We start from the raw sequence: 25,713 nt of genomic DNA on the forward strand, positions 1-25,713 counted from the left end.
CCCCCCAGCAGGGCTATGGTCTCCCCCACCCTTCAACCCTAGGAGTTGTGGGTCACACACACATAACCATATACACATACATGCATGCGCTCACACAGAACATGTGCACACACACAAGCAAACATGCACGCATAAACACATACAAGCACACGTGCACACGTGTGCAAACATGCATGCACACACAAACATATATGCATGCACACACATACAAATACACACATAAATGTGCACACACACACTCACACCCCTTGTTAGGCGGATCCCAAGCGCCAGCCTCATAATAAGACACTCTGGCACACCTGCGTTCTGCCAAAAGCTTCCGGGTGGGGGGACCGAGCTGAGCTGCTCAGCATCTTCTCTGCGGTCCCCCCTTCTCCACCCCAAGGCTGGGGAGAAGGCCCCACGGATTAGCTGCAGCCTCCCTCATAACCGGCGTTCCTGGGGCATTTACAGCCTGCCACACGCGGCTAGGAGTGGCTGCTCACCACCCCGTCGACCCTCAGAGGGCCCCTGGAAGCAAGTGTCCTGTTATCCCATTTACAGAGGGGTCCTCAGAGGCCCTCGCCCGCGTCCCCTGCCCCCCGAGTCCCTGCTGTGCTCTCCACACAGCCTTCTCCTCTTGGGGCCCAGCTGTCCCACGCCAGAGAAACAACCTTGGGGTGTGCCTACATACCGTGTTTCCCCAAATATATGACCTAGTCGGAGAATCAGCTCTAATGCATCTTTTGGAGCAAAACTTAATATAAGACCCAGTCTTATTTTACTATAATATAAGACCGAGTCTTTATAATATAATATAATTAATATAATATAATATATACCGGGTATAATATAATATATAATATAATATGATATGATATAATATAATATAATACTGGGTCTTATATTAATTTGTGCTCCAAAAGACGCATTAGAGCTGATTGTCTGGCTAGGTCTCATTTTCAGGGAAACAGCGTTTGCCTGAACACCCATTCATGGAGACCCCCAGCATGGGCCACAGTGTCTCCCAGGGCGTCCCGAGCTGCAGGGAAGGGCCTGGGCTGGCTCTAGGGTGGGCTCTTCCCGACCCACCCTGAGTGATTTGAGGGATTCTGACATTTGCCGAGCGCTGTGACAGAGGCTGCAGCTGGCCCTTCATGCATAGCTTCTCACGGAACCCTCACAACGACCCCGCAGGGTGGTGTCATTATTACTACCCCACTCCAGACGAGCAAACTGAGGCCCGGCTCCCGCACTGCCCTCCTAGGTTTAACTGCGAGTTATGTGCCAGCACCGGCACTCAGGGCCAGTCACTGTCCCTGTTTCCAAAGCCCAGCGGGGCAGTGGCTTTCTGCGCCCGCCCGCCCAGCCCACCTGGGCACAGTAGCAGGAGCCCCTCCCTCGGCGCCGCCCCCTCCACCGAGCAACCAGTGAAAGATTTATGTGACTTCAGCTGATCAAAGCTGAAAGCCTCACAGCGAGGCACTTCATGCATGTGCTGGGCTGCTCGTGACAGGCCTTTGAAGGGGTGACTTGCCAGGCGCTCCCAGGCCTTCAAAGGCACGGAGAACGCTCAGGGCGTGACAAGCCGCCCCTCCTGCTCCCTCCTCCCCAGGTGCCCATCCTGATCTCTTTGTTTCCTGAACCATCTCTTGAACCCTTTCTTTAGTCCCTGTCATTTCCCTCTCTGACTGGCAGGCTCGCCTCCCTTCACCTATCCTGCTGGCCTCCCCCCTCCCTCCCGCCTCCATGCCTCCTCTCCTTCTCTCTGGGCCCCATTCTTCTCCTGGAAGGATCCTGCAAGGTCTCAGGCACCCACAGACAGAGACTCCGACCTGCAGGTCACACACCGTGGGGACCCAGGCTGGAGGCCATGTCCTGTCAACCAGCGGCGGACAGATAGGCCAGGCCATTGCCTCTGACACCTCTCCTGCCCTCCATCCTATAGGGGCACCTGGAGCTTCCTTGTTTGGGGGAGCTTCACCTGCTTCCCCAGAGTCTCCAAGCCCTGAGAGTAGGGGTGAGGCTGGCAGTGCTACATGTCCTTAGCCTAAAGTTTTCTCACCCAGGCCACCCACCTGCTCTGGGACAACCAGGAGAAAGGATCCCAGAGACACGGAGTGAAACAAGCCAGGTTAATTTTGCCCCGCCCCCATGTGCCTGTCTCAGCCAGTGGGACCACCACCCTGCGAGCCAACCTGCGAGTCTGGGAGTGACTGTCCAGTCCAGCGCCATCACCACCTGTTCCCATCTCTTCCCTCAGCCCTGCAGTGGCAACCCCCCTGGGGGGCCCTTCGGCCTCTCCTCCCCTCCAGAAACAAGGTCTTTCCTCACCTGGGTGCTCATGGCTTCAGAACCTTTGGTGCCCGCTCCCCACCTGTGCCCTCAGAATGAAATCTAACTCATCAAGCACCCCCCATACAAGGCCCTCATTCACCCCCACATACCTCCCACCACTTTCCACCCCTACCTCTGAATCCAACTGCCTCCAGGTCCACTTTCCTGAAACCCGCCCCCCACCCCAAATGTCCCTGTGCCTGCATCTTCATGGTGCTGTGGCTTGGGACACTCCCCTTGCTCCTCTGATCCTCGCCTGGCCTGTTCCCTCACCGTTGAGGTCCAGCTTAGAGGTCACCTTGGCCCCGTGTGCCTGCCCCCAGCCTCCTGCCTGCCTCCCTCCCCCAGCCGCCACCTGGCACCCTTCTGTGGTAACGTAACTGTCGTGTCTTTGCCTGCCCCTCCCTCACGGGTCAGTTCTGAGGGTCAGCCTCCCCTGGGGACCTGTCTCTAACCAGTACCCTCCCTGAAGGCAGGAGGGAGTATCCAGCGGGCTCATCCTCCCAGGGCAGGTCCATGCACCACACGCCCCCCTGCCCACACCAGTGTCCCCGAGGGCCTCCTGGATGTGAAGGGTGTCCTTACTCCCACCCTGCCTTAGGAACACCTGAGGAAAAGGCCGTGGCCTGGGCTCCTTGCTTCAGGGACGGTGCCAGTTCTTACCCTGGTACCATGAGACCTGGCCAAACCATGGCCTTAGGCCTCCCGTGGCCCCCAGCGGACACACACAGATAGAAAGTCCAGATTGGAGTCAGGCCTCTGCCACTCACAGCTCTGTGGCCCTGGACAGGCCATTTCTTTCCCAGAGCTGTTTCCTCGCCTGTAGAACCAGGAGCACACTGCCACCTCCCACCCGTGGGGTTGTTGTGAGGACCGAATGGCTCGCGTGGGGCCAGTGCTTGGTGAGCACAGTGCCTGGCATGTGGAGAACACTCAACGTGGGGTGGCCACGGCGATAATGTTTCAGTGACTTATTGGGCCGTCCCTGCATTTCCCCAGATGAGAACACACGCGTGGTTTCTCTGTGGTGGCAACTTCCAGCAGAGCCTCCGGTAGACTAGTCTGCCCCCGTGGCTGTCACCTTCAGGTTCTCGGACATCCCCCTGCCCCCTCCCACACCCAGAACAGCCTCCCTCCTCTGTCCTGCGCCAGAGGACTGGAGAGTCTAAACTCAAACAACAGGGGCATGTGTGAAGCCCCCAGCGAGTGTTTGATGCTTTTCGGCAGGTCCCCTGATAGGATAAGTCATGGCTCTGAGACTCAGTTTCTCCATCTGCAAAATGAGCTAATAGTGGCCCCTCCCTGTCAGGGCAGTGGTGACATGCATCCCAGTCCCTGTGCAGTGAGGGCTCAGAATTGCCCGTGACATCCAAGTTTCCTTCTCCCCACCCCCGCCCCCTGGCCCTGCCCGCCCCTCTGCCGAGAGGAGGTGACTAGGGCTCCTTGCTCCTCTGGCCACCACTCTGTGACCCTACTCTCTCCCCACAGGTGCTGCTGCAGGCTCCTCCGTTGGCAGTAAGTACACAGCTGAGTCCCTGCCCTGGGAAAGCTGCTGGGGCCCCCAATGCACGAGCCTCTTTGCATGTCCTGGAAGGAGCAGGAGAGAAAAGGAGGGGCTGTCCTGTCCCAGCTGGGCCCTCGAGCCACCCCACTCTCCCCTCTAACTGTATCCACATGCATCTCACCTTTCACTGCTCCTTCCCAGGTTTCCTTCCGCTGGCACCTGCAGTCCCTGCCTCTCAGTTTCTCCCCCTTTTCAGCTGCTTGGTTACTGCTGCTTTGGAAAGGTCCCCTTGGTCCCTGGGTGAATCCTGGCCCCCTTCCCTCTCCTGCTAGGCAAGAGTGGGGATCACCTTCTCCCCCCTCCCAGCCCTTCCGCAGGGTTTGGCCTCCCTCCTGGCAGCCTGCAGCTATCACCTCTGGGGAGGCTGGGGGAGGTAAGCCCGGAACCTGGTGCATCCAGGTCAACTCAGGCCCCAGAGCAGTCAGACCACCTGAAGGAGGGTCAGGGAGTCCTGAGAACTCAGTGGGCGTGGGTGCCCGGCCGACTATCAGGACGCCATCATCACGCCCTCGTGTCTCACGCACTCAGAGTCAGGCAGCGGTGGAGCAGGACACTCAGTATCGCATTTAATCCTCGCACCCAGGTGGGTGTTACCATCTGCTCTGAGAATCAGCCGGAGAGGACTTGCCAGTTCAAGCAGCCAGCTGGTGGCAGATTCCAAATCTTGGACATGCTTTTGGGGGCACTGCCTCCCTCTGCCAGGACTCTTTGGGTCCACAACCCACCCCGGACTGTACCCTGCTGGGACACCAGTGGGCGGAGAGGGTGCCAAAGGAAGCTGGATCTGGAGGGGACTCAGGTCTGCTCGTGGGGTTCTCAGTAGCTTCTCTGCGTTACCCCACACTCTCTTGCTTGTCTCTTCTCTCCCTAGGCATCAGCAGGTCCGGGAAAGACCCTGTCCCCAAAGCCCCGTGGTTACTGTGGCCACAAGGGGGGACCCCACCACTCCTGCCCCCTCTATATCCATTGCTGGGGCCCCCATGGCCTCCAGCAGCCCACAGCCCACAGGTGGGTGCCCAGGTACAGCCCTGGCCGCCCCACCCTCTCCCACTTCTTGCCAAGTCCCTGTGATGTGCAATGCTGTGGGGTGACAGCCCTGGGGAAGGCGGAGACTTGGCTCTTAGAGCAGAGAACGCTAGAACCCTAGAGCCACAGAGTATCGGGCCAAGGGGCCTCCAAGTCGTCTGGACCCCCCTGTCACTGGGCCCCAGCCAGGGGATCCAGGGCTCCCTTCCAGCTCCTGCCCCCACCGCCAAGGCACTGCTCAGGAGGGCACCGAGACCAGCATGGCCAGGAGGACAGGGTGAGCTAGGAGGAGGGGGCCTGTGGCAGCGAGGCTACACAGAGTTCACCCAAAGACAGGGCCTGTGTCCCAGCGCGGCCCCTGCCTTGCCCCTAGCCCCTCAGCAGCCCACCCCTGGGAATGGACACTCGGGGTCAGCCAAGAAGGACAAGACAGAAGGGAGCCTCTGAGCTGGGTTTTCAGAACGCAGATGGCAGGGCATTTGGGGCTGAGTGTGTGGGCGGGGCCAGGCCAGGGGCCCGCCTCCTGCCCGTGTCAATCAGCGTGGCCACTCCCGGGCTCTAGCTACAGACAGGTGTGGAAACATCTGCCGCTGTATCTTATTCCCCTCCAAAGCGGGACTGCTGTGTTCTCGAGGCTTGGGGTGCTGGGGTGCCCCTCTAGACCTTGCCCACTGCAAGTGCCAGGTGTCCTAAAGGACCTGTCCTTCCCAGAAGGTGCCAGGAAGTCGTGGCCAAGGGAATTCTTCCTGGTCCCAGCCAGGACCCAGAGGATGGCACACCACAGCTCTTTTTCTTTCTGCCTTCCTCCTCCCCACAGGAAGAATTTGCAGGAGGCAGGGGCTAGCCAGGAGATTCAAGGATGTCCGGGGATCCCCTTGATCCAGAAATCCTCTCTGGGGTGGAGAACAGGGGGTCACTCTGGGAATTCGGACACAAGTTGGCCCAGCTGCCTGAGATTTGTGCTCTTTTTGCTGAGCCTGTGATGGGCAGATGGGAACCAGAACAATCATGGTGGATGCCGTGTTTGCCTGCACACGGTGGTCTGTCTGGATGGGAGGCCACTCTGTGTCACACACATGCACGCGCGTGCACACACACACACACACACACACACACACACACACTGTCTCTCTGAGGAACCTTGACTCCTTTTTCCAAGCTGCTTCTGATTTCTGATCTGGAGCAAGGGGTGCAGGGCCAACTGCAAAGCTGAGAAGTCAGGAGACAGAGGCTGGCCAGTGAGCTGAGATGAGCTAAGGCGGGAATTGTGCGAGTCGTGAGGGTTCCCAGGACCCGAGTGCTGAGAAGGAGGCGCGCCTCCTTCCAGGCTGGACTATTCGGTGAGCTTGTGGTCGGCTTTGCATCCTGAGCCCAGCAAGGCGTTAGGGAAAAGGTAGTTCCAGGGTGACAGCCAATGACCTGAGGTACCCATGTCCAGCGGACATCATCGCTCCTCTTTAGCAACTAAAGCCCATGCTTGGGTCCCCCATTGCACGTGAACCCCCACTAATAATGACAATCACTACAGTTGGTGGAGAGTGGATTCCTGGGCTCACAGCTCAGATGTGAGGGCTGCTGTTTCCCTAATCCCACAGGTGAGGGTGTTAAGGCTTACTTAGGAAGAGCAGCTGGGTTTTACGGTATGTAAATTACACTTCAGTGAAGGAAGAAATGGAAGGAGCCTCTGCTCAGGGTAACAGGATTTCCAGGGCAGGACTGGAACTCAGGGCTCACTGACTGCAGATGCTACCTGCCCACTCAGCCGCCCAATGCTACCACCCTGAGGCCTCAGGGGGTTGTGAGGTGCTGCCGTCTTTAAGACCTGGTTTGCACAGTTCCCCGATTCCAAAGGAACAGACGGGGCCTCCATCTGGTCTTGGCACAGGACACAGGCTGCCGCGAGAACGTTCTTCCCGCACACCTGAGCATGTCCCTGCAGAGCCCAGCGGGCGTGTTCCCTGCCCCCAGATCCCAGAACCCAGAAAGGTCCCGAGTCTTTCCAGGCACTCCCCACAGGTGCTTCAGGCTCCTTGGCCAGAATCCAGCTGGGCCCGTGAAGCCCTGGCCCAGATGTTTCTCCCTCCTGCCAGTGTCAAGCTGTCTGAAGGGCAGGGGCTGCGGGGTGGAAAAAGCTGCTGAAGACCACTAATCCTGTCCCCTGCAGAGGACGGTGGGAGGAAGGCTCCAGAGCCAAAAGCCTTCGGGCGAGTTTTAGTGCGGCTCTAATTAAGCCCTTGCCAATTTGGGCCTGGCAGCCTCTCATTGTCGAACACCATGGCAATGTCAATTTGATGTCCAAAGGTTCCCAGCCGGAAAGGCTCCCACACTTTTTCAGCCGGTAGATTTTCTTTCCCCACCAACCAGCATCGTGTGTAATCCCTTTAGAAGCGGGAAGAATTACTTTCTCCTGTCCCTCGGGGTTTGTCCTTTGAAATTCGGTGCAGAGCGATGCCCTATCTTTGCCAGCCTGCTGCCTCCCCAGCTGTGTGTTCAGTTGGTCTTGGAGACTGTGCTGTGGCATTTGGAGGTTGACTCACATTGGAGTCTCTGGTGAAAATGGGCCCAAACCAGCGGTCGGGCAGGTGAGAATGGTGGTGGCCAGGGAGGCAGGCCAGACGTTGCGGGGCGCCCCGTCCCTGCATTGGTTTGGACATGAAGCCTTCGAGGACCCTTCTAGAAACGTTTGATGTCTTGGCCAGAACACACACCCCCTTTACAGCCATTAGCCAGAGACTTCAGCACAGAGAGGTCTGGACCCAGATTTGGGACTCGATTCAGTGGGAATGGAGACCACACGGGGAGGGTAGAAGAGTTCCAAAATCAGGTGTCCTCCTAAAGAAAGAACTGCCCAAAGCACGCAGATTCTCAGGCATGGGGGCCCCTCTCCCATCTGGCTTCAAGTCCACGTGTGCCCTCCGCAGGCTGCAGTAGTGTAGATGCTGCCTCTCCAGTAGATTTTGACCCAGTTCCATTTGGCCAGTGTAGACAGAGCCCCTTCTTATAGTGCTGCTTCTGATAAGGGGCCTGTGGGGAGTGATACCTCAGTAGGTCCCAGCCCCACCCCCTTGCATGACTTGGTTTCTTCTCTTCTTTCCCCCAAGAGTGGATCAGACCATGTACAGCGGCCCCCCTCAGGGGGAGCCCCTCTTGGCGTCAGGTGTCCTCCAGTGCAGAAGGTATGGGGGTGGGGGGTGCTCCTTAGACCCACAGACCCCTCCCTCTTAGTGGAGATAGCAGGTGTACCTGGTGAGGTTCGGGGGTGGGAGGAGGCTGGAGGGAGCTGGGGGGGGACTTGGAGCTCTACCTGTCTCACCCCCACCTCTCACCTACTTAGGGCCGGTGTGACATCACCAAACCCAACCCCTTTTAAATCCCCCCCCCGCCAAGGGCTTCGGAGCCAGTGGACTCTGCCTTGATAACAGTGCTCTCTCTCCTGCCACTGGGGTTCACAGGGCACGCTGGGCAGTGATGGAGCTCAGAGACTGGTGAAGGGCGTCCTGCAGGGGGTGACTATGGTAGATGAAGGGAGAAGGAAGTGCGTTCCAGGCGGCAGGACCAGTGGGGCAAGGTTTTGGCAGTGGATGGCAGTGAGCAGCCGACCTGACAGGGAAGGTGTATTGGTTAAAGGAGGGCTGGAAGGTGGTAGAAGGCACTGAAACCCAGCTGAGAGTCTCGTTCTCTGACTACAGTGGGCTCATTTGTAGCCATAGGTGGACACACACAGGAGGCACACATGAGACCTGCCCAAATCTCCAAGAAGGGAACTGTCCCCATGCCAGCTCACCTGTTCCCTGGACCTTAGGCCCTAATGCCCCTTTAGGCTGCAACCCCACCCCTCCCATACCTCAATCCCTCTTCCAGCACCAGCTGTGGGCAGCAAGAAGGGCTTTGAGCGCCCTCTGCTGGCAGGAGGTTCCGAAGCCAGAACCACAACGGGTGAGGGAGGGTCTGCAGTTCCCAGCCACCTGGAGCTTCCTGAGCCTGGCATCCTCCCCAGTGACGGAGACAGGCTGGCTGGAGCCATCACTTCCTTGCCCTGGCCTGGCCGGGGCATCACAGACTTCCAGAGGGAAGCGAGGGGATGATGCTCCCGGCACCCTGCAGGCTCACGCACAAATGTGGGGTGGGTTCTGGACGGCAGTGGAAGGCAGGTGCTGTCTGTGCTTGTGGCTCTACAACACGGGCAAGTGGGAAGGCAGTGGGCGGTAAAGGACTCACTCTGGCCGCAGCAGGGAGATTGCTTCAGGAAGGAAGGGAACTGCCAAAGTCTTGAATGCCTAGTTCAGACCCTGGATTTGGTGCTCACGGGAGTTTGGAGAGGGGAGGGCAGACAAGAGGAGAAGCAATGTTTTCAGTCAGTGACAGGATTGTCCAGCTCCAGCAAAGCGCCCAGCGTGGTGGTGGGTGCTGGAGGCAGGGGAGCGATTTGGGAGGATCAATCCAGCTGGATGTGTGGATGGTCTCCAAGGGGGGGACCAACGGCAGGGCTGGTCCTCCTGCATGTTCCTGGATGTGCTGTGTCACCTCAAACCTAAGGAGATGACAGAGCTGCCCCCGAGCTTGCCAGGGCCCCTTGGGAGCCTTTGCGGGGTTTTCCTGAGCTCCGACAGACCTCCCCGATTGTGGAAGAGTTTGTTTCTCATCTCTCCAAGCTATGGGCACCTCTGCCCGTGCCCCCAAGGCCTCCAAACCTTTCCAGCTCAGGCCCAAATCTCCTCAAGTGATGCCTATTGAAAAATTCCAAGATAAGAGGAAGGGCTGGGGACCAGCTCAGCCCTTCTCCAACACCTGTCCCCCCACTTCCACTGGAAAAAGAACGATCCAGGATGAAGGCCAATACCAGGCTCAGAAAAGCCTCCTAGAGTAGCTGGGTCAAGGTGAAACTGAGTCTCTCTCCTGCAGCCCTCCCTCCCCAAGGGACCTGGGAGCCAGTGTGAGTCAGGCACAGTGGGCAGCACCCGGCAGGCAGAGCAGCTGCCAGAAATAGCCTGTCCCGGCTCCCCTGGGAGGCGTGGTCCAGGGGCTTGTCTTGGTTGGAGCAAGATCTGGGACACAGGGGTCACTGACTCCTTGGGACACTAGGAGGACGCCGCACCCTGTCATCCCTGCACAGACAAGGTGAAGGGAGCAGGCCCAGGAGGCCCGTGGTGTGGGTATGCCCACTGTCTCCTCCTGGGCACATCCCAGAGGCTCATGTCTCCAAGGTCTCTCGTGCCCTTGACCCCTGACACCCTGACACCTGGTCAGTTCTTCCCTCTTCAACCACAGGAGGTTGGGTCCTCTAGAGACACACAGATGGTGTTTCAAAGAGTCTGGCCGGCACCCTTCCTTGTCCAGGGGGAGCCACAATGGCTTTCTCGTTCAAGGGGGTTGAGCCCCATAGGAGGGACACAAGAAATGGCATCAGGTGACCCTCAGCAAGCCCACGCCTTCCAGTCCCTGGGGCAGGGCGTTGCCCCAGGTGGTCACAGGGCTTGCTCAGCCCCTGGAGCAGATGTAGGGCTGGAGCAAGATGGCTGTGGAGATGGCTGTCCTCAGGTATAGTCAGAAGCCGGGCCAGGCTTAAGGGGAAGCAAAGTAACAAGGCCCTCTGGTGTCAATGAGATTTGCAGAATAGCTCAGGCTGGTAAGAAAGGGCCCTGCAGGTGGCATTTTTCCTTCCAACCATCTTCCAAAGCAGCATGGGAAGGGAGCTCTGGCCCTTTGCATTCCATCCAGCGTTCATGCATGTACCTACCCTTCATCGAATGGCTGGGGACACTGGTGAACACCATGCCCCCAAGCATTGCCCTCCCTGAGTTCACAGTCCGGCGGCATGACCCATCCTCCCTGCATGAATCATTTCTAGTCACCCCGGCATCCCTCCCAAGAGCCCCTTGCCCTGGCACCCAGCCAGGCCTTAGGCAGGTGCTGCCCACTGGCCCTCCCTGGATCCTGGCCATAGGGCCAGGTGGGAATTTGTGGGCTGGGCCTATACTGGCTCTCCTCTGGGCTCAAAGCTGCCAGGCCCATCTCTGCCTCAGTGGTACAGAAGTGTTAGGAGGCCCACGGCACCTTCCCGTGCCAGATCCTGCACCCCTGTGTGTCCTGGGGCGGGTCCTTCCTCTCCCTGTGCCTGTTTTCCCGAACGCACAGGGGAGGGGGCAGCAGGAAGGCACAGTCTCCCTTTGCTCACTGACCTGTGATGTTTCTCACGCTCGGCCGGCCCAGACTGCGAGTGTTATGGCCACTCCAACCGCTGCAGCTACATCGACTTCCTCAACGTGGTGACCTGCGTCAGCTGCAAGCACAACACGCGAGGCCAGCACTGCCAGCACTGCCGTCTGGGCTTCTACCGCAATGGCTCTGCCGAGCTGGATGACGAGAACGTGTGCATCGGTGAGCTGGGCACGGCTGGGCTGGCAGGGCACCGAGAATGTGCTGGAATGGGGTGCAGGGTACATGGACAGTGAGGCAGTGTGAGGTGGGTCTGAAGACCCAAGCGTCAGAATGCCTTGGGGAGGCTGGGAAATTCATCCCAGGGCCCACTCCAGCTGGCGTCTCTAAAGACAAAAGCTTCCAGAATGTGCTCTATCAATCACCTCCCCATGCGGTTCTCCTCTCGGGCACTGGAATTTCAGAGCCACTAGTTAGAGTCAAAGACTGGTTCTCGGGCTTGCCTTGCTGTGTGCATTTGGGCAATTCCCTTCCCCTCTCTGGGCCTCAGTTTCCCTGTCTGTAAAATCAGGAGGTGGATCACATCAAAGGTTTTCAACCATTTTTTGTGGCTGAAGTCAGAAAATTCTTCAAATGAGATTCTTTAAATGCTTTATAAGCAGAGCCCAGCAGATAAAGCTGCCCTCTACCTGCAGTGGGCACCTCGAGATAGAAAAGTAACTCTGCTCCAGGACTGGCTTCGAGGTAGAGAAGGAAATCTGCAGGGACCCTGGGCCTGGGCGGGGGCAGTCCATCCCAAAAGGCCAAGGCCATGGCCCCCAACCAACACCCACCAGCCTGGAAGGGCTGCTCACCACCCCTCCCCCTGTCTCCAGTAGAGGCCAGGTTTAGGCCCTGGTGCCCAACCCCCAGGGGACCCCATTGCCCATCCCCACCCACCAGGCCAGCTCGGGCTGCACAGAGGAGAAGCTGCCCACAAAGCTGGCGCTGTCAGTCTGAATTACAGCAGCAGCCTTCAGATAATTCCATCAACGCTAAAGTGATCCAAACAGAATTGTGCTGCCGATGTTACACGGCCAGCTGCAGGGACAAGCCTGGGCCTCTGGATCCGATTAGAGGTGCCCCTCCTCCCCCAGCCTCTGCCTCCACCCCCAGGCCCAGCACTGGGCTTCTTCAAGGACTCCCAGACTGGGGACGTTTGCTACCTCTCACAGGAAACCAACTGGGAGCGGCAGGGGGAGTCTGGGGGCTTCTGGAGCTGCGCCTCCACCCACCCTAGAAAGGAACTACAGGTGCAGACTACACGACCCCCCCCACACACACCCACCTTAACCCCCAGGACAGAGGCCCCATGGCTTCCTATGAGGCTGCTCCCACCTGTCAGTCATAGCTCTTTGGAGCTGGGACCGATCGGCGCCTGCTCCAGTCACAGATGCAGAGACAGACCCAGAGAGGAAAAGGGGCTGGCCCAGGCCACACAGCACCAGTGCCAGGAAGGGGGAGGGGGTAATGAATGCCAGGGAACGGAGTCGGTCTTCCCTTGAGATTTGGACACCCCAGCAGCTCCGGTCGTCGTCCAACCGCGCGCTCTCACAGACACAGTGTGGGGAGCATCACTTGGAGACCCGGCTAGGAAGGAGATGGGGTCAGGAGAGGTGGGGTCCCTGCAGACAGCGCCGACATGTCGCCCTGACCGCACGCCGTGCACTTGTCCATCCAGAGTGTAACTGCAACCAGATCGGCTCCGTGCACGATCGGTGCAACGAGACCGGTTTCTGCGAGTGCCGGGAGGGTGCGGCGGGGCCCAAGTGCGACGACTGCCTCCCCACACACTACTGGCGGCAGGGCTGCTACCGTGAGTGGGCGGGGCCTGGTGCTGTGGGGGCGGGGCTCAGGCGGGGCAGGCGGGTTGGCAGGGTTCATGCTGCCAAAGGTGGGTCTGGGGACCGTGGACCGGGCCAGGTGGGTTGGGTGGCCTTGATGCGACTGAGGAGAGTCGGTGTCAGGTGGGAACCACGAGAGGCCGAACTGGGAAGGGAGTTGGAGGCAAAGTGGAGCTGGGGTTTGGTTGGAGTTGGCTGCAGGGTGGAGGGAATGAGGTTGCCCGTGGAAATGATGGTCTGGCAAAGATCCGCGTTAGCATAAGGAAGAGGTTAGAAGAGCACTCCAGGCACATGGAACAGCACGTGCGAAGCTCTGGAGGCAAAAGAGCAGGCGCGGCCGAAGCTCCGCACCAAGGCCAGTGCGCGGGAGCGGGGAGCGCCAGGAGCCGCGGGGGGAGAGAGGCGGCGGCCAGGTCTCGCCCAGCCGTTGTTACCATCCACGCAGGGTCGTTTTGCGCCAAGTGCGCCCTGAGGCTTCAACAGCCCCCTAGTCCACTCCGCGCCCCCAGGGGTTCGCACATCCCAGTCGCAGAAGCTCCAACGTGGGGGGTGGACCGGGCCAGCACCCGAGTTAACTGCCCCTCCGCCCCGCAGCCAACGTGTGCGACGACGACCAGCTTCTCTGCCAGAACGGCGGCACCTGCTTGCAGAACCAGCGCTGCGCCTGCCCGCGCGGCTACACCGGCGTGCACTGCGAGCAACCTCGCTGCGACTCCGCCGACGACGACGGCAGCCTGGACTGCGACCGCGCGCCGGGGGCCGCGCCGCACCCCGCCACCCTGCTCGGCTGCCTGCTGCTGCTGGGGCTGGCCGCCTGCCTCGGCTGCTGAGCCCTGCCGGAGGACCCGCGGCCGGTGAGAGCCGGTCCGCGCGCCCTGCGCCCTGCGCCCAGGGGCCCGAGGCTCCGGGGACCCGGGGGCCGGCCTCCGCGGCGGGGCGGCGAGAAGGGTGCAGCAGGAGCTGCTCCCAGGTGCTACTCAGCGGAGTCCTCTGCCCTCCTCCCGCCCCGCTCCGTGGCACCTGCCCAGCCCTGGCTCTACAGCAGGGGGCGCTGTGGGGCCTTGGCCCCAGCGGCCTGCGATTTTGGTCTTAGTTTTTCTATTATCCTTCGCCCCTTGCCCTTTTCCTATTTTTTTTTTTTTTATTTTTTGCTGGCGGTGAGACCGGGTGGGGAGAAACGCTGGTCACCCAACACCCCCAGATTCACACACACACACACACACACACACTCACACACACACTCACTCACTGTTGCAGACCCCCTGCGCCTATCCCTGGCTTACCATCAGCCAGCGGACTCGGAACTCCAGTTGCCTACAACTCTAGTCGCTGACTCGATTCTCTTTTATATTCTTTCTCAGTTGTACTTTGCAACCCACCAGACCGCAGGCCCCTCCAGAGGCTGGTGACCAAGGAACTCACCGTCTGGGGGAGGGAGTTAGGAAGGAGGGTTGGGAGGGCTGGAAACTTTGTTTTGTAGAGAACTATTTTTGTTTGTATTAACCATCCCCTGTAAGAAGGGACACGACTGGGACGCTGGTCACCACGGGGTGCTTGATGGTGTATAATCCGACAGAGTAAAACATCTGCTCACTGCTGCCTCCAGGGCCTGTTTTCTTTCTGTGTTCATTTGGGATTTAAAGAGGCACCCCAATATCACCTTAAAGAAACTATTTCACTTTCAGGCTACCATCCCCCAGGCTCTCTCACCGCTCGGCCAGGTGTGGCCATGCCAGTGACCCACATGCTCCCCAAACTTGGGAGACTGTCGCCCTCCTTCCCCAAAACAAACAAACAAACAAAAAACCCAGAGTTTATTGCACTTTTCCTCAGCTGTCCTCAAATTTAAAAGCACTCGGTGGACGCTGATACAGCCACTGAGAAGTCCGAGGGACAGGACTGGCCCGCGTTCTGCTGGCGCGTGACTTCCAGGCCCCGGTTTCTAAATCAGAGGGACTGTGTGGTCTCAGACCTGCCGGACCCCAGGCCTCAGGTCCAGTGTCTGCGGCCGCTGCCTCTTTCCAGAGGCCCCTGCTGGCCTGAGAGTCCCAAGGAGGGATGGCCAAGGCGACGCAGGGACAGCGTGGGAGTTGTGAGAGGACGCTCTGAAGAATGGAGCCCATCAGCTGAGGCCCTTGGCTAGGGAGGGTGCCCTGGGTCTGTCCAGCCCTTGGGTGTTGCGCTCCGGGTTTCCCTCCCTACGTACGTACGTACTTCCTCAAAGCCTCAAAGACACCCAGGGCCACGGATCCGGTTCTGGTTCCTCATTGCTCCTATAGCCCCCACCTGCGATCACCCTTTGACACCTGCTCTGCCAGCAGCTGCCACTCTTTCCAGGCTGGGAAGTTTAGACCTGCCACACTCCCTCAAGTCCCCAAGGCAATGCTAAGACTGGGTTTAACAAAACTTGACCTTGAGGATGAGATTACAATACAGGAAAGGAAGGGGAGCTACAACTGACATTAAATATGACGAGCTGCACCTCGAGGCCGAGCACCCCCAGCTCCCATCCCAAAACCAGGTTGCAGGGTCAGCTCCCAGGTCCCTGTGGCTTTATCTCTTCCTTACTGACAGAACCCCACTCAGCCCAGCTGAACTAAAACATCTCTGGGGCTCCTTGTGCTTGTGCGTAGGAGTGGCCATGTGACACAGTTCTGGACAATGAGATGTAAGCAGGAGTGATGGGTGGGGCTTCCAGAAAGTTCCCTAGAAATCTCCCCTACCCCAACTCCCAACCAAGCCTTGTTTGGCCAAGTTTTGGGCCCTGGCTTTTGTCTCTCAAGTCTCCCCCACCCGCAGTGCTGAGTAAACAGGGCTGTAGGGAGAGAGAATGGTGGAGCCAAGAAGGTAGATGCTGCTTTTCTGAGGAACTGGCAGAGCCAGGGACCAGCCCTGGTTGCCAACCTCCACACTTCTTCTTCTTCTTTTTTTTTTTTTAATTGATGTGTTAGGATTTCTTTTATTTATTTATTTTAATTTGGGGAAGGGGAACAGGACTTTATTGGGGAACAGTGTGTACTTCCAGGACTTGTTTCCAAGTCAAGTTGTTGTCCTTTTAGTCCTCGTTGCAGGGGGCACAGCCCACCATCCCTTGTGGGAGTCGAACCAGCAACCTTGTGGTTGAGAGCCCACACTCCAACCAACTGAGCCATCAGGGAGTTCGGTGGCAGCTCAGCTCAAGGTGCCGTGTTCAATCTTAGTTGCAGGGGCGAAGCCCACCATCCCTTGTGGGAGTCGAACCGGCAACCTTGTGGTTGAGAGCCTGCGCTCCAACCAACTGAGCCATCTGGCACTGGCCCATGTGGGAATCGAACCGGCAGCCTTCGGTGTTAAGAGCACGGAGCTCCAACCACCTGAGCCACTGGCCTGGCCCCGCACTTCTTAAGTGTGAGAAAAAACAAAGCTTGATGTGCAAAACACTGGAATTTGGGTTTTCTGTTACATGCAGGCTTACCAATTCCTAAATTATAGCCCCATCCAGCCACTGCCCACTGCAAAGACAACAGCTTTCAGCAGCATTAGGCCAGGGAGTCAGGGCCTGGACATTTCCAGCCACTGTTTCCAGAACAGGGCGTGCCTGCACCCTCCACCTGTAAATGAGTACAGAGGGGCAGCTGACCAAAATCTACTTTGAGATAAGCACCAATGCCGGCTGCAACGTGTAAACAACAATCGCCTTCCTCCTAATCATTACGGTATTACTCCATGAGGGAAACACAATAAGTTGTGTGAGTGCGCACGCGCACACACACACTCACACACACACACACACAGAGTCTTGGGGCCTGGTCCCTCCACAGATGCAGAACTTAGGGATCGGGTGCATGGGTTTGTTGAGGGAAGTAGGATGGGAGGGGGAGGGGTCTGCGCCCCCCACCGCCCCCCTCAGTGCCCTGGAGCATCAATCACATCTTGAGGTGAGGGGACAGCCACCTACGCCTACTAGTTGTTGGCTTCGTGCTGGTGTGGGGGGCCGCAGTGGAAACCCCCCAGTAGAGAAGGTGAGTGGCTGTGAGCTGTTAACAGGCCAACAGAGCAGTCGGGCGGGGGACTCCTACAGAGGGGCTCTGGGCCAGACCCCAAAAGCTTCTGCGCGCGCGCACACACACACACACACCTTTGTGTCACCCTGGGTGTGTCCCCAGAAGACTCCAGAGGGAGAAGGGCCTCTGGGGGCTCTGCTCTGTCCTCCCAGACCTCTCTCAGCCAGAGTAGCGCTGTGTCAGCTTCCCTGGGACTTGTCTTTGCGCCAGCCAGGGCCAGGGAGGTGGAGCAGGTCATATATCAGAGTGGCAGCCCCAGTCCCTGAGGACGAGGCTCAGCCCTGACCTCTGCCGGAGGCTGGAGGGAAAGTTGCCAGTGGCCATTTGGAAAAATCTGACACCTTCCAGGCAGTGGAGAAAAGGAGAAAACAAGGTTAGCGGAGCCCAAAGTCATAGTCCAGCTTCTTCTTAGATGGTGTATTCTTGTCCCCAGAGCTCCTGCTTTGACTTCCAGTTTTGAGAGGTAAAGAAGAGAAGGCGCCCATTTCACAGCTTGGATAACACAGCCGCTGTCCGCAGCTGCTGTGGATGCCCGGCTACACTTCACCTTCACCATCACCCGCGGGCATGTTTCTCAGCCTTGGTGCCATTGGCACTTAGGGCTGGACAATTCTTGGGGGAGGGGCCTGTGGTGAGCATTGCAGGAGGTTGAGCAGCACCCCTGGCCTTGAGCCACTAGGTGCCAGTAGCACCTCCTTCCTTCCCCGTTGTGCCAACCCAAAGAGCCCCCAGGCATTGCAAACTGGAGGCAAACTTGCCCCAGGCTGAGAACCACTGACCTAAGCAGAAGGGGTGGCCATACTCACTTTACAGAAGGGGAGGAGATGAAGAGTGTGGACAGAACTTGCTCGAAGTCACATTTGCTAAGAAGCAGGGGCAGGAGTTGACTCCGGACAGCCTGACTCCAGAGCCCAGGGTTTAACCAGATCATGGGGCCGCAGGCAGGAGGCATCCACTCAGGGCTGGACCTAGCTGCTTCTAGCCCCCGTCCCCTTCCTCCTCTCCCCTCCCCACTGCAGCAAGCAGCCCTGGGGAGCCAGGCTTCATCCGAATGGCTTTGCTGGCAGGGGAAATGCCCCCCACCCACCCACCCCTCTGGGCAGCTTCCGCCTCTGCCCCCACGTGTCCCCTCTAACACAGGACTGCTGTGTCAGTGGTTCCTGTGCCTCTGCCATGCGTTAGTGATGAGGCATTTATGGGCACCGGGGGAGCAGCGGTGGCCATCTCTCAGCAGGCCAGGCTGGAGCAGGCAAAGATGGGAGGGGGCTCACCCATGCCTGCACCCCTTCCCTGGGCCCCTCACTTCCCTCCGGGCCAGTCTCCCCCAGTCATCCGTCCAGGGACCCAAAGCACGTCCCAGAACACTTTGGGCCAGATGACTGAAGGCAAAAGGCCCAGGGAAGAAAAGCTTTACTTGCTAATTTTCCCTTTTTAAGACACAAATCACGACAGTAGGGAAGTTAGAAAAGTGGAATGATGGTAATTTTTAAATTAAAATCACCCACCATCCTCCATCCAGAGCTAATAACTGTTAATATTTTCTGATTTACACTTCTAGTACTTTTCCATAAAACAAGCCCACACGCAGACAATCTCCTCAGCATTTGTTAAACCCTGTGCTAAGCTCTGTGCTGAGGTTTGACGTCTTTGTTTCAAGGATGCTGGCAGGGAGATGGGAGTGACTCCATTCGTGTTGCTGAGAACTCGCTATTGTAAGGCTGAGAACACTGAGGACCCAACAATGTCCCAGTCAGAGCTTAGGCACGGCCGCAAAGGCAATGCCAGGTGATGTAAGCAGAAAAGGAGATTATTGGGAGGCTTTCAGGATCCCAGACCACGTCGGAGGACCTAGATGCGTGCGGAGGGCTCCTCGAAGCCAGAGCAATGCCCAGTATCCTGCCACAGTGGCTGGAGAGCACTTGCTGCTGTGCCTGTGGGCCCAGATGCTGCCTCGGGCACTGCCCTCGTCCCCAGGTCTGCCTCCAGCTAGCAACTCCGCCTGGACACCCACCATGTGCCCACACCCCCGTGTCCAGCATTTCCCACCCCATCAAGGGAGGTGGACTGTCTTTCCCCAACCAGAGGAAGGACACAAAGAAGCAATGACATCCAGCACAGAGAGGGTGGGCAAGTTGCCCAAGGTCACACAGCCAGAAAGAAGTAGATTCCAGGTGCAAATCCCAAGCTTATAACATTGAGCTGCACAGCTGCCCCCTTTTCTCTCTATCTGATTGATTTTTAATAATGATCCCTTGTCTTACACACACCCTTCTTTGGCCTGCTTTGTGACATTTAACAATATATCCTGAATATCAAAGGAGGCTTTTAAGACAAAAAGGAAATGCAACACCCCATCCCTTCACTTTCTGTCCCTCCTACTGTCCTCTTCCCCATCCAGAGCCTGGGGTCTGCTGGCAACAGGGCTCCAGCTCCTGGCACAGTTGCCACTGCCTTGCCCATGCACCCCTCGGCGTGACAGGGTCTGGTCAGGCCCCCAGAGTCACCATGCCTGTGTTCCTGGTGACACAGAAGAAGTTGCTGTCCTGCAAGGGTGGGCCCGAGGCCGGAAGGCCAGGTGGGTGCACGTCGGTGGCAGCTGACTTCTGGCCAGAGGACACCTCCTTTGCTGACTGAGCAGGTGGCCCTTGGGACCCAGCCAGGAGCTGGAATGGGGCCTGGAGTCCTGGGAGCTCCAGGAGCTGTGCCCTGAAGCCGACGCCGAAGGCCTGGGTCTGTCCTGCGCTGCACATTTCACAGCTGACCAAGTGCGAACATTTCTGCCCTGAAGGGGAAGGTGGGTCCAAAGGCAGAAGGGCTGGCCGTGAAGGCCACAGACTCTGAAGTCCGACCACCTGGGTTTGAAGCTGTCCTCCATCACCCGGATGACCTTGGGCAAGTTACTCAATCTCTCGGGGCCTCAGTCTCCTTGTCTGTGAAATGGGGATGTTAAAAATAGTTAAAATATCAGAGGGCTATTGTAAGGATTAAACATGTTAAAACATGTAATGCCCAGAACAGTGCTTGGACATAGTGTCAATAATGTCAGCTGTTGTTATTATCCATTTCCTCCATCCCCCCTGTGGGGACAGAGCCAGAAGTGCAGTTTCCAGGCTCCCGGCCTCACCATTTATTACCCAAGCTGCTGGCTTGGATAATAAATGGCCAGCAACTGTGATTGGATGGCCATCAGCTGTGGCGAGTTGGCCGTCAGCTGTAACCAGTGAGCCATTGGCCACTAATATAACTGCCGTGGCTACGCTGGCAGCGGATGGTGGGTGGCAAGTGTGGATTGGTTGGCACGGCGGATTGCAGTTAGCAAGGGGTTGGTTGGTTGGTTGTTGGTTGGCAGAGAAGCGGCCGGCGGATTGTGGATCATATGGCTCCTGCTTCCTGTGTCTCCAACCCAGCCACCAGTGAGACTATAGTGGTGTGACTCCCCTACCTATGGCTCCGTGGGTGTTCCTTTTTGGCCTCGCCATGTCCTGCGTTCTTGTGTGGAGAGCGGGAGCTGACATCCCCCCATAGCCAAAGAAAAAAAGCCCCTGCCAAGTGGGTACAGTATTCTCACTCTCTCTACAGAATTCAGGATGGTGGTTACAACTACCGGGGGGAGGGCGAGGGAGGAGTGTCAGCAAGAAGCACGACTGGCCTTTCCAGCCAGGTGCTAGTAAAGTCCCATTTCTCATGCTGGGTAGCGAGTACGCTGGTGTTGATTTCATGGTTAGCCTTTCATCCTATACATTCTGACATATATGACTTATTTCACTAGAAGTTTACGAGTTGGGTCCGTGCCCCCCAGGGACCTGAGAATCACTGTGGGCACACAGTCCTCGGGTCACAAATTGCTTGGGGTGCTAACCGTACCTTCATTCACTAGGGAAGATCAGATCTTCCCCTAGTGGCTACTTTCTAACTTTGGGAAGGTTGAAAACTAAGCTTGACATGATGTAGTAACTTAAAACCATATAAAGCCCTCATGCTTTTATATCAAATTATATTTGTTAAAGAGCATTTGATAGTTAAGGTGTTTTTAACACCTTTTAAAAGGATTTGGCATATTAAGATTAGTTTTGTTATTTCCGTTTAAAACCTACTGAATAACTCGGTTTAGATTTCAATTGGAAAGTTTATTTTATTGAATGGGATTTTTAAAAGAACTTGGGACTCAATATGTTTACAAGTTTAATTTATAAGATTGCCTACAGCAGCTTAAAGACTAGAAGAGGTCAGACATTTGAAGGGTTTAAAAAGAAAATTAATAGATTTAACTTATAAATGAAATTTTAAAAGGAAGAAGTGATATTCTGGAAAATGGCAGAACAGGAAGCTCCAGGGGTCGGTCCCGAAGTGATGAGGAAAAAACAGCATCAACTATTTCAGAACCTGCCGGTAACTGCTGTGCCCAGGGGTGTTTGGTAACGGACCCTAAGGGGGACTGGGGCTGGTGGGAGAATCCCTGCTTATTCTTCCCGCTGGTTTTCTTTTCTCCTTGCAGCCCCAAGGCCTGACCCAATCAGGGGGCTGCACTACGAGCTGACAGCAGCCCAAACGCAGCCTGGGGTCCCCAAAATCCTCAGAGGAAAGCCATCCCCCAGCCAGAGGAAACAGGATGAGAGGTCCCTGTGGCCTGAACAGTGACGGTGGCAGTGGAGGGAAAGTAGCCATTTTTTTTTTTTTAAATGAAACTTTTTTTTTAAACTTTTATTAAGTGTGTTGTTGCAGGACCCCTCAGCTCCAAGTCAAGTAGTTGTTTCAATCTACTGTATTTCCCCCAAAATAAGACCGGGTCTTATATTAATTTTTGCTCCAAAAGACACATTAGGGCTTATTTTCAGGGGATGTCTTTTTTTTCATGTACAACAATCTACATTTATTCAAATACAGTCATGTCATCTTCTTCTGGAAGGAACATCGTCATAACGTACTAAGTGCGTCCGTCTGGCTGACAGTCTTAACTGGGGCTTATTTTCGGGGTAGGTCTTATTTTCGGGGAAACACGGTAGTTTTGGAGGGCACAGTTCACAGTGGCCCATGTGGGAATCGAACCGGCAACCTTGTTGTTAAGAGCACAGTGCTCTAACGAACTTAGTTACTGGCTGCCCCTGCCCTGTTCTTTTTTTTCTCTTAAGCAGAACTCTGCTACAGAGCAGAGGACTCAAACGTAGGGTTGAAGAGCGAAGACCTGGGAACACTAGTTTTTGCACTATCTGTCGCTTGTCATCGTCTAGTTATTATTATAGAACCCAAGTAACTGGAAATAAAACCTTTCATGACCTACGCCACCAAGACGGGCCAATGCAGGCGCAACCGCAATCTGCAGGCTCCTTGTCCGGCTGTGTGTTTGGGCGATTCTGTGCCAACCTGAGCTGCAGGCAGCAGGGCCTCTGAGCAGAGCTGGAGGAGCTCAGAAACACGGGAGACCCTGGGCAGGGGGGCTCACTGGCCACTTCTCACATCCCCCTGGCATACATTGGTCAACTACACTTGTCGCTGGGCTTTCAGTGCTCATTATGACTTTTGCTTGGAGTCTCAACCTCTTTTCTCTCTTACTTACACTTCCAGGGGCTCCCTACTGCCCTTAGGATAAGACTCCACTTCTCTCGGGCCTCGAAGGCCCTGTAGGATCTGCCTTCCTCAGCCACTGGCCTCGGCCTCATTTCTATCCCCACTAATGGGTTCTCAGACTTAGCCGAGCTCTTTCTTCATCGAAGCTTCCCGGGTTTTGTCTGAAATGCCAACTTCTGCTCCTCCCTATGCTCTCAGCCTCCTCTGACTCTCAGGCTAGAACGTCCACTTATGTGCCCAGTGTAGCACCTGTACAACCACCTGCACTGACCGGGGGGTCTTGGGCCCCATCATTTGCTCACGCGGGTTCTGTGTCAGGAATTGCAGTGCAGCTTAGCTCAGTGGTTCTGACTTGGTCTCCCAGTTGCAGTCAAGGTGTCGGCCGGGGCTGCACCATCTGAAGGCTGGACTGGGGCTGGAGGGCCACTTCCAAGATGGCGCACCCACTGCCCACGCTGGTGCTGGCTGGCGGTTGGCGGGGGCCTCAGGCCACCCCCATGGGATCTCTCCTCACACGGACCTCTCCCCACAGAGATTCCTGAGTGTCCTCCAGCATGGCAGCTGGCTTCCTCAGAGCAAATGATCCGTGAAAGCACGTCTGGCCTCCGCAGTCACTCATGCCGTCACCTCCACGCTACCCACGTGGTCACACGTCGGCCCTGTTCACTGTAGGAGGGGACTACGTGAGTATGAGAATACTAGGAGGGACCAGTGTACCCCATGTCCGTGAGAGTTCGGTCAATGAAACAGAACCACTGTAAACCATAAATATATTGGTTTCGGGCAGTGGAGTTGGTTAAACGCCCACGCCCGTAGTCTGTCATCATCACGTTTCATGTTGGAGCTTGAAGTCGGCAGGCAGTTGGGGAAGGAAGATGGATGTAAAGAGGGAGAGCAGGGACAAGCTGGACCCTGTGGTGGTGGCTGGAACCATGCCAGCCCGCCTGCACCTTTGCGGGTGTGTGTGACCTGTCGTGAAGCCAAACATCCACTTGGCCAGGGCATGGGAGACGCTGAAGAATGAGATGGGAAGGAGGCCCCTGCTGCTGGCCTGGCTGCAGCCCCACGCCAACAAGCAGCAGGGAAGTGACAACGGGCGTCAGCTCTAAGTACCTGGTGCCTCTGGCCCAACCTGCAGAGCCTGTGAACAATGGGGCTGCTGCTTTCGTTTCTGGCCTCCAAATCTCAGTCTCTCTTGTGGCCCATCCTGAAGAAAACACAAGGGAACTCTGGGAAGGCCGCCTACCCAAGGTGACAACTTACAAACTGCAATGGGACTGGATGTTTGTGTGTGTCCCCCGACCCGTTTCATGTTGAAACCCTACCCCCCACGGTGATGGTATTTGGGGCCTTCGGAGGTGATGAGGGTGGAGCCCCGTGAATGGGGTCGTGCCCTCGTACAAGGGGCCCCAGAGAGCTCCCTCGCCCCTTCTGCCATGTGAGCACACAGGAGACGACAACCGTCAGCAGACGCTGAATCTGCTGGCGCCCTGATCTGGGACTCCAACTTCCAGAACTGAGAGAGAGGACTTGTCGTTTATAAGCTGCCCAATCTCTGGTCTTTTGTTGTAGCAGCCGGAACAGGTTAAGACTTGTGGCCTCTTCCTCTCCAGAACCTCAGGGATTGGGGCCTGGAATTTTAGAATTTATTGGTGGAAAGAATCAGAAGAGAATTCAAACCCCAAATAGGGTTTTCAGGAAAAGGAAGCGCGGCCGATGGGGGCTGTGAACTGTCCATGGGCAAAGGCGGAGCTAAGGCGGACCTGCTTCCTTTCCGGTTAATACCAGCTCCCTCCCTTGCCCCGTTTCTGCGGCTGCGTGGGTCTTGCTGGTACCTATTGTAGTGGTTATAAGCAGGGGCTCTGGGTCACGAGAACTACGCCTTTTATAGTTCTTAGCTTCATCACCAGGGCAAGTCATGTCAGCGATACGCCCCTGTATTCTAACATCTATACAATGGTGACGGTGACCATCTGTACATCATGGACTTCAGGGGAGAACTCAAGACACCATGGATGGCAGGGAGTCCAGAGGCCAGCAGGCTCACACCAGGTATTGCGACAAACAGCAGCACGCACAGGGGACCGCCTCCCATGGCTGTGATGACGGCACACCCCATTTGTGGGCACTTTATGCCATGTGACTTGGCAAGTGCCTTCTGTACAGGACAGGGCGACAGTAACTCAGGTCCTTGAAGAGTGATGGAGCTATGCCCTGCGCACAGACTGTCTCTATGGTGCTGCACGACGCTGTAAATTCTACTTACACTGAAGCTAAATTTTTGCTCCCTGAATTATTTATTCTGCAAACAATGAATGGTGAAACCCAGGAGGGGGTGGTGACTGCGTGTGTTGAGTAGGTCAGGAGGAACTTAGAAAACCATTGCTACAGTGGCAGCAGCAGTGAATTCCAGAGGAAACGGCCGTTGCAGAGCACGCACCTCTCCTCAGGCCACTGGCGGGTTTATCAGGCACCTAACTCCCGAACGCGTCCTTTTACCCTCCCGGGACATGTGTGTCCGGAATGAGCACGAGTTTGGCGCTGTCTGCCCACTCACCTGAGGCCTGCGAACATGCTGGCATGGCAAAGGCACACGCCACCCCGAGGCACTGCTTCTAGAGTCACCTTCCACGTCTGTACCCACCAGCAGTTAGCCTGGCCCGGACACCTACTCTGCCCCTCCACTGCTGCCCCTGGGGGCTCCTTTCATGCGTCACCGTTCACTTGTCCCTTCTCCGTCAGCCCTGCCCAGTCTCAGCCTAACGGTGAACACGTATTTCTGTTGGACCAAATTCCACCATCTAACACCACCATGGTTGGCAACAAAGCACCTGATTTACTTTATAGATAAGATTCCAAAGAGAGCTGGGAAGCAAGGAGAGGTGGGGTGGGGGCTGGATGATAAGACCGATAAAAGCAAACCCCCACCAACAAATCAAATGGCTGGCAAAATGGGTAACCTGGTAAGTACACTGCACCTTAGGTTCAATAACAGGACTCCTAACCCATGTCAGGTTGGTTTCCACTTTGTAGTTCTGCCATTTTTTCCTAAAATTTAGGTTTTAACAGAGACAATAGACCTACTGTTTGCCAAATCCCAGCTATGAATTATTCAGAGCATAGAGTCAAACTACAGCAAAAAATTATCAATGCACACGAT

General features: G+C 56.5%; 1 protein-coding gene across 4 annotated transcripts in view; it reads left to right on the forward strand.

The window, feature by feature from the left end:
• Window positions 1-15,852, forward strand: part of NTNG2 (netrin G2) — a 71,265-nt gene extending 55,413 nt beyond the window's left edge. Inside the window, exons 5-10 of one of the 4 annotated variants that reach the window (XM_033123277.1) lie at window positions 3,805-3,831; window positions 8,008-8,082; window positions 9,559-9,663; window positions 11,117-11,284; window positions 12,783-12,917; window positions 13,540-15,845. In XM_033123277.1, coding sequence (XP_032979168.1) covers window positions 3,805-3,831; window positions 8,008-8,082; window positions 9,559-9,663; window positions 11,117-11,284; window positions 12,783-12,917; window positions 13,540-13,775 — 746 coding nt within the window. In that variant the 3' untranslated portion in view covers window positions 13,776-15,845. Of the gene's footprint in view, window positions 1-3,804; window positions 3,832-8,007; window positions 8,083-9,558; window positions 9,664-11,116; window positions 11,285-12,782; window positions 12,918-13,539 lie in introns of all 4 variants that reach the window. The other 3 variants (XM_033123274.1, XM_033123276.1, XM_033123275.1) reach the window with 3 other exon arrangements.
• Window positions 15,853-25,713: the final 9,861 nt, after the last annotated feature.

The sequence above is a fragment of the Rhinolophus ferrumequinum genome, chromosome 12, assembly GCF_004115265.2.
Source record: "Rhinolophus ferrumequinum isolate MPI-CBG mRhiFer1 chromosome 12, mRhiFer1_v1.p, whole genome shotgun sequence".
Taxonomy (NCBI): Eukaryota; Metazoa; Chordata; class Mammalia; order Chiroptera; family Rhinolophidae; genus Rhinolophus; species Rhinolophus ferrumequinum.